This window comes from Anomaloglossus baeobatrachus, chromosome 5 (assembly GCF_048569485.1).
Source record: "Anomaloglossus baeobatrachus isolate aAnoBae1 chromosome 5, aAnoBae1.hap1, whole genome shotgun sequence".
NCBI classification, from domain to species: domain Eukaryota; kingdom Metazoa; phylum Chordata; class Amphibia; order Anura; family Aromobatidae; genus Anomaloglossus; species Anomaloglossus baeobatrachus.
In genome coordinates, this window is record NC_134357.1 from 370,792,601 (window position 1) to 370,805,697 (window position 13,097).

The 13,097-nt window shown below is 41.6% G+C and overlaps 1 protein-coding gene across 1 annotated transcript in view; it reads right to left on the reverse strand.

The window, feature by feature from the left end:
- Positions 1-347: 347 nt before the first annotated feature.
- VPS25 (vacuolar protein sorting 25 homolog) overlaps positions 348-13,097 on the reverse strand; it is a 31,639-nt gene continuing 18,889 nt past the window's right edge. Inside the window, exons 4-6 of the mRNA XM_075347612.1 lie at positions 6,674-6,762; positions 2,505-2,580; positions 348-901 (exon numbers count right to left, since the gene is read on the reverse strand). Coding sequence (XP_075203727.1) covers positions 789-901; positions 2,505-2,580; positions 6,674-6,762 — 278 coding nt within the window. The 3' untranslated portion in view covers positions 348-788. The remainder of the gene's footprint in view (positions 902-2,504; positions 2,581-6,673; positions 6,763-13,097) is intronic.

The window sequence follows — 13,097 nt, forward strand, 5'->3', positions numbered from 1 at the left end:
TCAGTGTGTAAACCCAGCTTTATATGTGAAGCAAACCACCTGGGAAAGTTTGTTACTATATCAAAACTTTCCCAGCGATTGCGGTCATTGGCTAGCAAGACAATAACGTCATCAGGACCTGAACCAATCTGGTCCTGCTGATGTCACGGGTCACAGCTAGCGTTTTGCATTGGAATCCCAGAGCCTGCAAAGATCTGATCTCTGCCAGACCGCCAACCGAAAAATGGCAGCACTACATAAAGCCCAGCAAGCGCCGTTTAACTTACCATTGGAGGTTGGGAGAAGGTTTAAAAATCCTTCACTCCATAATCTCAGTACTTGTAAAGAACGAATACTAGACACATGGGTGGATCCTGTTTATTATTACAGATTTATCAAGTGTATAATCTTGCCAAATGTATATGAAAGCAAGATATCCATCGTCATATCTGTAAGTTCAAGAGCAAAGGTAAATCTGTAAACTAAAATAAGCAGGGGCTGATATTTTGGCAAATATTTATAACCTTATTACCTTGAAGCTTCGGGTATCTCACCAAACATCAGCCATAAATTTTATTCCCAAAGAAGTGTTACCAGTTCACTATATACACAGACACACTGAATGCAGAGTAAAAATAGGTCTTCATCTGTCAGCAGAAATATCCAGGGTGTACCACTGTTTCAAGGCAGTGACTGGCAACCTTGTAATATACACATAAGTCCAGCAGACAGCAAGAGAGCACAATATGCTCCTGTATAAAATAGTTCTAGGTCCTCTCAACAGTCAGACAGGACTGGGATCATCATCATTAAAAGAATTTCACACCCTTGCTGTCGTTTAATGTAATGATCTCCGCTTTGTGTTCCAGCTGCAGGGCTTCCAATGATCTGAGGAGCATAGCTTCATCCAACCCATGGAACTCTACATACAAAACATATTAGAAATATTATCACTAACGAGCATGCATACACAGCAAGCATAAGATTAATGGCAGAGGTCTTCCCTTGAACCCAAACATGTATTGTCCTACTTGCTTCAATACTAATGCACTGGTCATAATTTGAACTGACCGGTTTGCATTTTTAGTGCAGCTGCGCTTTTATTTTATAGGGGTTGTCTCATCACAATAACAGAATTTATGAAAAAGGTCTCAAATGTCTCATGGACGCTATCTACAGATTGGGATCCCACAAACTGACTGGTATAATGGGCAGTGAGATGGCTGCACATCAGTGTCTCTCCTTATTCAATTCCATGGGAGTTCAGAATGAGCATGTACGATCACCTCTCCAGTCTCAGCTGCACTAGTCGCTCCTGAATGTACACTCCCCAACATAGCAGAGCTGATTGATCCTAGTGTAGGCCCAGAACTGCCTGTGGTGGATGTCATGACAAGGAAATGTTTCCACCCCCTCCATTAGTAGTGACCCTCTAGTTAAAAAAAATAAATAAAATACAATATCTTCTACAGACCTCATATGACCTCAAGTATTTTTCAAACAAAAAAAAACCAAACAAACAAACAAAGAAGAAAAAGGATAAAAAACTGGAATAGCCTAACGATTAAAAGAGTTATCCAAGTTAAAAAAAAATCCTCTAGAGGCAGTTAAAGGGTTATTCCTAAAATAACAATTTATCTCCTATCCTCTGGTTGGGTGTTAACTTACTCATCGCGCTTGATCTGACCCACTGTCACCCCAGTGATCCCATGAACGCAGGCTGCTATGGTGTCCTCTACTAGGGTCGGAAGTGATGACACACATTCTTTGATTCCTTCAGCTCTGAGGCCTGTGACCGTCTGGAGGGGTCAGGTAACTAGAAAGGGATGTCATCAGATGCACAGTCTATTACATCCCTTTGCACAATTAAATGTATGTAGTGGCGTTTTGTTTTTATCTTGGACAACACCTTTATTCTACGGTAACAAAATATTTAGGATGAAATAAGTAAATAAGAAGTTAGGCCGCTTTCACATTTTGTTTTTTCCTATGTTCAGTGATCCCATCAGAGCTTCCGTCCGAACACCCCCGCAAAATGTGTTTCGGACGCATGCGCCGACGGGACCATTGACTATTATGGAGTAGACGGATTCAGCGTGTGCTCTGTTATGTACCATTTCGGGCGTATACACTTTTTGCAGGAGGAAACCCAGACGTAGTCGTCTGCTACGTCCGGGTGTCCACCTGCAGAAAGCGTTGCAAGATATATTTAAGGAACAAAGAGGCCTTTGGCAAAACGTAAACAAATGGTTTTCCTCAGCAATTAAGCCTCTATCTCAGGTAAAATGAAAAAATAAATAAATCATGAAATGGACTCTTTAAACTTGTTTGCAGTTGGGAAAACTTACAGCATAAGTGAATATTGGTTTAACTTGTGAAAGGAGGGATACAGTGACCTTGAATTGGCACTGTACAAAAGTTTACTGGACATAAACACAATCAGGAACTGCAAGCTCACCAGACATGAATCTAGAGGTTACAAAGAAGGCAATATGAGATTATATATTTAGGAGGCACTTCCTTACCTTCTCCTTCTGTGTCATCTCCACTAATCAACTCATAAAGTGTGAACACAGAATTGGTCATCCCGTTCTTTGAAACCTTGTAGAACAAAGATTATGTAATTAACTTACTTAGGATACAGTATACCATGTATGCTTATAATTAACCTTGTAAATACAGAACTTACATTATTTTACAGTAGTAAACTTTGCAATTTATATATTGTGGAACATTACATCTTCCTGCCTACTCATGTACATTTCGCTAGGATGTAAAGCTTCAAAATTAAAAGGGAACCAATCACCAAGTTTTTCGTATATAACCTAAAACCAATGCTATACTGCCACTATCAGGCTGATTCTATACATACCTGTAGTAGATAAGTAGATAGCTCGGATGTATAGGTTTTGAAATCCAAAAAAGTAAAGTTTATAAAATGAGCAGCTTCTTGAGTGACAGTTGCACTGGAGCAGATCATATATTCATAGTTATCCCCTCCCCCTGTGAGAATCAGCATAAGCATTATACAAACAATTCACTTTGACTAGCAGCACCTGGTGAGGTCATACCCATGTGACCAGAAGGGGCGGGGCCTCAGCCACCAAAGCTGGATACCATGGTCACATGGGTATGACCTCACATAGGTCCTTCAACAGACAAAGTGAATCGTTTGTATAATACTTATGCTAATTCTAACAGGGGGAGGGGATAACTATGAATATATGATCTGCTCCATTTCAACTGTCACTCAAGAAGCTGCTCATTTTATGAACTTTACTTTTTTGGATTTTAAAACCTAAACATCTGAGCTGACCACTACAGGTATGTATAGAATCAGCCTGATAGTGCCAGTATAGCACTGGCTTTAGGTTATATACAAAAATCCTGGTGATTGGTTCCCTTTAAACGCGCTCACGAAGCATGGGTGTGGAGAATGTATAAAAAGCAGCAGGTGGAATGAAAAAGACCCTAGATATGCTGATAAAAGATTCCACTATGCTGAAATCTATTGTGCTAGCCTTTATTCCCCCAACTTCTGCTGCGACAACGGGAAGGTATCACTAAAATCTCATATTTACAGAACATCTCATATGATAAAGTGCACCACATAAATAAAAAAAAGGCCTAGCAAAACGCTAGATGTTTCCTGCCAAATTCTTTGCTTTAGACCTATAGAGTTGCATATATTTGCATAGACTCCCAATGTAAAAACAAAAAACCTACTGCAGAATTATACTTTGTAGAATCCTTTCTTTTAAAAGGCATTGTTGACACAATTTTCAATCCTTTAATAGGTTTTTCTGATTCTTGGATATTAATGGCCTTTTCTTATGCTATCAACTTTTAGTAGAAGTGCATCTCTGGACACCAGCTCCCACTATCACCTGTTGAAGGTGTCAGTGTTCTGGAGAGCACCAGTCCCCTTCAATGTTTACTTGGTACAGTGCCATACAGGTAGTAATGGCTTAGACTGGTAATGCAGCTCATTGCAACCTAGTCCTATTTAAAAAGGTTATTCCGTCTTTTGATCATTTGTCTGAAGTGGCTGTGATACTCTACAATGTTTACAGCAGCTTACAGGCATGTTCATATTGTACAAGCACCATAATCAATTCAAAACAGCGGATCGGGATGAGTGCAGATAGTCAGCCTCCCACAGATGCAATATTGAAGACTCCTCCTAAGGCCGCGGCCACACGGGGCAGTAGTGCGATGCTCGCATGACACTCGGCTCGCTCTGGCAGCACAGCAGGAGCAGAGTGTCATGCTAGTATCCTTGCGACTGAGGTCTGGCTATTGTGATTCTCGCTCTGCACGCACAGTACACCGGTGTACCACGAGTGCAGTGCGATTTTTCTCTCGCCCTATTCCCTTGAATGGGTGCGAGAGAAATGAGTCTCACATTACAGTCGCAGCATGCTGCGATTGTTTTCTCGGTCCGATCAGGGCTGAGAAAATAATCCCTCATGTGCGCTGGCACAGAGGCTAGAATTGGTCCAAGTGGAATGCGATGTTTTATCACACTCCACTCGCACTGATTTTCTCGCCATGTGTCTTAGGCCTAAGGATAAGCCATCAGTTTAAAATAAAACTTGATAACTCCTTCAAAGTGTATCAGACTATGCTACAATACACCAGGCACATACACTACAAAAAATAGAAAGCTGTATCTGGTAAACAAACTTATGAATATACTGATTTACAGTTAGGTCCAGAAATATTTGGGCAGTGACACAAGTTTTGTTATTTTAGCTGTTTACAAAAACATGTTCAGAAATACAATTATATATATAATATGGGCTAAGTGCACACTCCCAGCTGCAATATGAGCATTTTCACATCCAAATCGGAGAAAGGGTTTAGGAATCATAGCTCTGTAATGCATAGTCTCCTCTTTTTCAAGGGACCAAAAGTAATTGGACAAGGGACTCTAAGGGCTGCAATTAACTCTGAAGGCGTCTCCCTCGTTAACCTGTAATCAATGAAGTAGTTAAAAGGTCTGGGGTTGATTACAGGTGTGTGGTTTTGCATTTGGAAGCTGTTGCTGTGACCAGACAACATGCGGTCTAAGGAACTCTCAATTGAGGTGAAGCAGAACATCCTGAGGCTGAAAAAAAAGAAAAAATCCATCAGAGAGATAGCAGACATGCTTGGAGTAGCAAAATCAACAGTCGGGTACATTCTGAGAAAAAAGGAATTGACTGGTGAGCTTGGGAACTCAAAAAGGCCTGGGCGTCCACGGATGACAACAGTGGTGGATGATCGCCGCATACTTTCTTTGGTGAAGAAGAACCCGTTCACAACATCAACTGAAGTCCAGAACACTCTCAGTGAAGTAGGTGTATCTGTCTCTAAGTCAACAGTAAAGAGAAGACTCCATGAAAGTAAATACAAAGGGTTCACATCTAGATGCAAACCATTCATCAATTCCAAAAATAGACAGGCCAGAGTTAAATTTGCTGAAAAACACCTCATGAAGCCAGCTCAGTTCTGGAAAAGTATTCTATGGACACATGAGACAAAGATCAACCTGTACCAGAATGATGGGAAGAAAAAAAGTTTGGAGAAGAAAGGGAACGGCACACTATCCAAGGCACACCACATCCTCTGTAAAACATGGTGGAGGCAACGTGATGGCATGGGCATGCATGGCTTTCAATGGCACTGGGTCACTTGTGTTTATTGATGACATAACAGCAGACAAGAGTAGCCGGATGAATTCTGAAGTGTACCGGGATATCCTTTCAGCCCAGATTCAGCCAAATGCCGCAAAGTTGATCGGCCGGCGCTTCATAGTACAGATGGACAATGACCCAAAGCATACAGCCAAAGCTACCCAGGAGTTCATGAGTGCAAAAAAGTGGAACATTCTGCAATGGCCAAGTCAATCACCAGATCTTAACCCAATTGAGCATGCATTTCACTTGCTCAAATCCAGACTTAAGACGGAAAGACCCACAAACAAGCAAGACCTGAAGGCTGCGGCTGTAAAGGCCTGGCAAAGCATTAAGAAGGAGGAAACCCAGCGTTTGGTGATGTCCATGGGTTCCAGACTTAAGGCAGTGATTGCCTCCAAAGGATTCGCAACAAAATATTGAAAATAAAAATATTTTGTTTGGGTTTGGTTTATTTGTCCAATTACTTTTGACCTCCTAAAATGTGGAGTGTTTGTAAAGAAATGTGTACAATTCCTACAATTTCTAGCAGATATTTATGTTCAAACCTTCAAATTAAACGTTACAATCTGCACTTGAATTCTGTTGTAGAGGTTTCATTTCAAATCCAATGTGGTGGCATGCAGAGCCCAACTCGCGAAAATTGTGTCACTGTCCAAATATTTCTGGACCTAACTGTATATAGAAAAAACACCAAAAGACCATTCCTTCAGCAACTGCTTGGTTAAATACTCTATGGGTTATGTTGGTACATTTGGACCACTTACAGATATACATTTCACATTGAGAAGTCAAATGTAAAAAGCCAGATTTTAACAAGCTTGTTTGGCCATGATCACAATGAAATGAGAAATGATGTGATCATTCAGCTGAGCGGTATGGATGAACATGGGAAACATAGAATATAACGGCAATATAAGTTACTGTCCGCCCACATAATGCTATAATATATAAGCATCGGTATGTTTTTAAAGAATGAGACCTACAGTAGACAGAAAAGCGCTAGAACTACTTACCCATTGGTAGATAACCTTTCCCCACTCATCCGGCCTTCTCCACATTATTAGGAATCTGGTTTTGTTTTTATCCAACCATTCCAAGTTACCTACAATGTATTAATATAACAAAGTTCTTAGATCGCATATACTGCATGACAGCTGCTGGAGCAATATGTCCTATAAAGGTCAATAAATGAAGCATACATGGTAAAAGCGCCATTATTCATCTCTAGCCAAGTCAGATAATGCTCAAAATTGTGGCCTTTTAAGCACAGATTATTCTTAGAAGAAACGTCCCCAGTAGGTTTCAAGTCTCTTGTACACAAAGCCAAATGGGCTCCACTGCGATTCCTTGTATAGAGTTTGGGAGGAAGTCTCCATTACTATATTAAATTCTATTCTTGTGAAATTTGTTAGTTATTTAGAAAATCTAAAGATATCTAAACCTAGGTCTGATGTGAGTAATATTTGGGAATAGCTTAATGGTACAGATCTGCCGAGGTTAGCTAAAACGGAGGCTGAGCCATTGGATGCTCAGATTTCTTTAGAAGAGCTAAATTACGGTAAGTTTTGGGAAATTCCTGTTGGATCAAATCCCCAGAATTGGATGTATTGCCACTGGAGGAATATTTGTAAATGTAAAGAATTATTGGTAGAGAGGCTCCTGTGGATTTGGGAGATGGCCAAAGTCATGGGTGAGACTAACATCCTTGCATGAAGTCTTAAATATTGTTATTTTAAAGAAAAATAAGAATCCTGTTATTTTAATATCAGAATTAAAGAAATAGAACAATAAGAATCCAATTTACTGGCAAAAATTTGAGCTACAACGCTAACGAAAATAAAATGATTGAATCCATTGCACACCTGGGCCAATGTGGACTAAAGAGGGCTTTACACGCTACGACATCGCTAATGCGAACTCGTTGGGGTCACGGAATTGGTGACGCACATCCGGTCGCTTTAGCGATGCTGTTGCGTGTGACACCTATGAGCGATTTTGCATCGTTGCAAAAACGTGCAAAATCGCTCATCGATGACATGGGGGTCCATTCTCAAAAATCGTTACTGCAGCAGTAACGAAGTTGTTCCTCGTTCTTGCGGCAGCACACATCGCTCCGTGTGACTCAGCAGGAGCGAGGAACCTCTCCTTACCTGCCTCCCGGCTGCTATGCAGAAGGAAGGAGGTGGGCGGGATGTTACGTCCCGCTCATCTCCGCCCCTCCGCTTCTATTGGGCGGCGGTTCAGTGACGTAGCTGTGACGCTAAATGAACCGCCCCCTTAGAAAAGAGGCGGTTCGCCGGTCACAGCGACATCGCCGGGCAGGTAAGTAGTGTGATGGGTCTGGGCGATGTTGTGCGGCACGGGCAGCGATTTGCCAGTGTCGCACAACAGATGGGGGCGGGTACCCACGCTAGCGATATCGATACAGATATCGCAGCGTGTAAAGTGGCCTTTATTCTTATAAGAGACACATCCGATATTAAGCGTTTTAGCTGGACTTCAAGCTGGCTCCTTGATATTTTGAAGAAAGAACAATTCTAAAGATGCATCTAAAGTGAACCAGTGGAATGGTGTTTTCTTTGGGAAATTCTATTGAAAATAGGTTTTGGGCATGAATTCATTTTGTGGGTTAAAGGGGTATGAGAACCTATCCCAATAAGTAGTAGGTGTAATAATAGTAATATTAGCAAATACCTCCAATTAGAAATCTAGTATAGTTCTCCTAATTGGCTATGCTGCTTACCTTATGTGAAGGGCTTTGCAGCAGCTTAGGTTATAACCACTAGTAACTAATTGTCACTATGTGAATGGTTGTAACCATGGATACCTAAGCTGCAATGGCCTGCACATTAGGTAAGCAACAAAACTAATCAGGAGAACTATACTACATTTCTAATTGGAGGCATTTGCTGCTATTATTATTATTAAATAAATAATAATAATAATAATAATAATAATAATAATAATAATAATAATAATAATAATAATACTACACCTACTATAGATTAAGCAATCACTGATCACGGGGAGACCAGCCAGAGAAAACACTGCCGGCAGCCAACAAAGGCACTCAAAACAGTAAAATCCTAGGTGCATTGCCCCCTGGTAAGTATGCAAATCAAAAAAAGGTCTGTGAAGCCTCTGTTAGGAATAGCCAGATATCCCTCTGGGAAGGACCTAGCCAAGGAGTGGCTGCCGGCAGTGTTTCCTCTGGATGGTCTCCCCGAGATCAGTGATTGTTTTGTCTTGTTGGTCTACTAGGCATTGCTCCCACCTAGCCAGAATCCTACTCCACACTGATGAGGGGCAACACCCAGAAACAGTTGTCTGTGGATGGATACCTGGCCTTGGTATTTCCCTTGTCATATCTGTAAACTCATCAAGAGTTGGATATTGACTAAAAGGGCCACTTAATATGGTGGTTATGGTGTTCTCCTAAAAAGAGCCTCTCCTTGGCTAGGTCCTTCCCGGAGGGATATCTGGCTATTTTCTTTGTCGAGACTCCTAACAGAGGCTCCACAGACCTTTTTTGATTTACTTACTATAGATTGGGGTTGGAGATGGGACGACCCCTTTAAGTTGTTAAACTATTGCTCAGCTTCTCGAATTTATTTCAATAGGAAAACGTCAAAAAATTCTAAGTGCAAAAAAAATGCGACTGCCTGATTGTTTTTGGGATATTTTATTCATTGTGTTCACTATATGGTAAAACTATTGTGTTGGTGTGATGATTGAGGCCAGTACGAGTTCGTAGACACCAAATATATATAAGTTTACTTTTATCTAAGGGGTTAAAAAAAAAATAATTCACAAGTATGTCTCAAAAAAATGCGCACTTTTTGTGACATTTTCAGTGATCTGGGGCTCAGTGACAGCTTATTTGTGTCTCAAGCTGACGTTTTTAACGGTACCATTTTTGAGAGATGCTACGTTTTGATCGTCTGCTATCACATCTTGTGCAAAGTATGTGGCGACCAAAAAAACGTAATTTTGGCATTTGTTTTTTTTTGCCACTACGCCATTTACCGATTAGATTAATTGATTTTATAGTTTGATGTTAGCCATTTCTGAACGCAGTGATACCAAATGTGTACATTTTTTTTAACCCTTTAATTTTCAAAGGGGCGAATTGAACTTTTTTTTTTTTTTTTTATTTTGCTAGTCCTCCTAGGGGCCTATAAGGATCAGCAGTCTGATCGCTCATTCTGTCCTGTGGAACAGAGCAGCATTGCTCAGATCTGCAGAAAAGCTGCTCTTCTCTCACACTCTGCGGTCTGCCGGCTGTTAGAGGAACTGACTCATGATAGCTACAGGAGTCATCACATGACCCTGTGCTACCATGACAACCATCGGATCCACGTGATCACATCCCATGACTTCCGACGGTGCCGGGTAAGTGAATGTTTACTGCGGCCAACATGTACAGCGCGCTGTAAGGGGTTAACAGGCACGAATGGGTAGCGAATCCACTCGTGCCTGATAGCTGCACATGTCAGCTATATCAATCAGATGACATGTGCAGAGATCGCTGCTGGTTGCCCACGGCAGCTGGTAGGGATTAACCTCACACGAACCATGACGTACCCAGTACGTCATGTGTTGCAAAGAGGTTAATGTTAAGGTTTTTATCAGATTGAATATTACATAAGTAAGAAGATCTGGTTATAGATAATATTACTACAGTATATGGTGGGTCGGATTACTTTAAGATGTGTTAGCTTCCATTGATTTTGTATTACTTTACAGTGCCTTAAAAAATTATTCCTAACCCATGAACATTAACACATTTTCTTCACCCTACTCTCACAAATTCAAATGAATTTTATGTGATATAGCAACACTAAGTAGCGAGTATTTGTGAAATGTAAAGAAAATATACTAAATATATTTTAAAAATATAAATCTGAAAATGTTGATGTTCACTTGTATTCAGCCCCATGTGGTCTGATATCCCTAAATAAAACCTGGAGTCACCAATTGCCTCCAGAAGTTCCCTAATTAGTAAATGGAGTCCACCGATGTTTAATTTATTATCAATATAACTACAGCTGTTCTGTGATGGCCTTGGAAGTTTGTTTGAAAACATTACAGATCAAACATCATTATGAACACCAAAGAATACACCAGAAAGGTTAGGGATAAAATTGTGAAAAAAGTAAAGCAGGGTTAGGTTATAAAAAGATGACCCAAGCTCTGAACAGGTTATTGAGCACGGTCCAAAAACAGAAAGAATATGACAACTGCAAACCTACCAAGACAGAGCTGTCCACCCAAAGTGACATCCCTGGCAAGGACAGCACTAATTACAGAAGCAACCAAGAGGCCCATGGTTACACTGGAGGAGCTGCAGAGGGAGAATATGTCCACAGAACCACTATTACTTGCATACTCAACAAATCTGGCCTTTATGGAAGAGTGCCAGTTAGAAAGCAAGCTATAAGAAGTCCCATATGCAGTTTTCAAAAAGCCATGCCGTGGATATGTGGAATAAGGTGCTCTAGTCAAATGAGACTGAAGTTAAACTTTTTAGGGGTCACACCAGTAATTTCAGAGAATGGTGGTCCTACAAGGTATTGATGAAAGAGAGCTGAATACAAATGCACGTCACAATTTTCAGATTTATATTTTTTAAATATTTGAAAAACCATGTATCCTTTGTTATACTTTACAAACACTTTGTTCATACTAAAGGGTGCTTTACATGCTGCGACATCGCTAGCGATAGAACCTGCCCCCGTCGTTCGTGCGACATTTGGTGCTCGCTGCCATAGCGAACATTATCGCTACGGCAGCGTCACACGCACATACCTTGTCAGCAACGTCGCTGTGACCACCGAACAATCCCTCCCTCAAGGGGGAGGTGCGTTCGGCATCATAGCGACGTCACTAAGCGGCTGGCCAATAGAAGCGGAGGGGCGGAGATGAGCGGGACGTAACATCCCGCCCACCTCCTTCCTTCCGCATTGCCGGTGGGTGCAGGTAAGGAGATGTTCGTCGTTCCTGCGGTGTCACACATAGCGATGTGTGATGCCGCAGGAACGACGAACAACATCGTACCTGTGGCAGCAGCGATATTAAGGAAAGGAGTGACCTGACAACGATCACCGTTTTTGAATCCTTTTGCGATCGTTGATCCTCGTTCCTTGGTGTCACACGCTGTGATGTCGCTACCGGCGCTGGATATGCGTCACCAACGACGTGACCCCGACGATATATCGTTAGCGATATCGCAGCGTGTAAAGCACCCTTTAGTGTTGGCATATGATATAAAATCCCAATAAAATACATTTAAATTTGTGGGTGTAACGTGAAAATTTGGCAAAGTTCACAGAGTATGAATACTTTAACACTGTAAATAACTCACCGGTTTATATTCAGAGGAGAGATTTTAAGATTTTTGATGGACTTTTTTTTTTTTTTTTTAAAAAAGAAAGATGTCCTGGAGGGATAGGCAGCCGATACTAAAATTATCTATTTGCTTCTCCCATTGGCTCAGGTGTTATGATTCAGTGATCGAGGAGGATCAGAAAAAGGACAAAAACTCGGAAACCCAAAAAATAAACAGGAGTGGCTGGAACCTTAACGGACTGCAGACCTAATAGTGACACAGAAGTAGCCGTGGCGTGTGCCTACGATGACCTGGTCGCCTCGACACAGCCGGAGAACTAAATATGCTTACAGAGAGAAATATTAGAAAAGCTAATCTGCCTCGGAGTAGTCCCCAAAGATATAGATAGCCTCCCACATGTAAAGAATTTGGTGATATAGAAAGAAGGGAATTTTGTTTACTTACCGTAAATTCCTTTTCTTCTAGCTCCAATTGGGAGACCCAGACAGTGGGTGTATAGCTACTGCCTCTGGAGGCCGCACAAAGAACTACACTTAAAAGTGTAAGGCCCCTCCCCTTCTGGCTATACACCCTCCCGTAGGAGTACGGATTCCTCAGTTTTAGTACCAAAGCAAGGAGGAGGAAAGCCAATAACAGTTTCAAAAACAAATTCAATCCGATAACAAGATCGGAGAACTTAAGAAACAACATGAACAACATGTGCACCCGAAAAACGAAACCCTAAGAACAAATAGGGCGGGTGCTGGGTCTCCCAATTGGAGCTAGAAGAAAAGGAATTTACGGTAAGTAAACAAAATTCCCTTCTTCTTTTTCGCTCCTAATTGGGAGACCCAGACAGTGGGACGTCCAAAAGCAGTCCCTGGGTGGGTAAAAAGATACCACATGAACGGGCTGTCAGACAGCCCTTTCCTACAGGTGGGCCACCGCCGCCTGAAGGACCTGTCTACCTAGGCTGGCATCTGCCGAAGCGTAGGTATGCACTTGATAGTGTTTGGTAAACGTGTGCAGACTCGACCAGGTAGCCGCCTGGCACACCTGCTGAGCCGTAGCCTGATGCCGCAATGCCCAGGACGCACCAACGGCTCTGG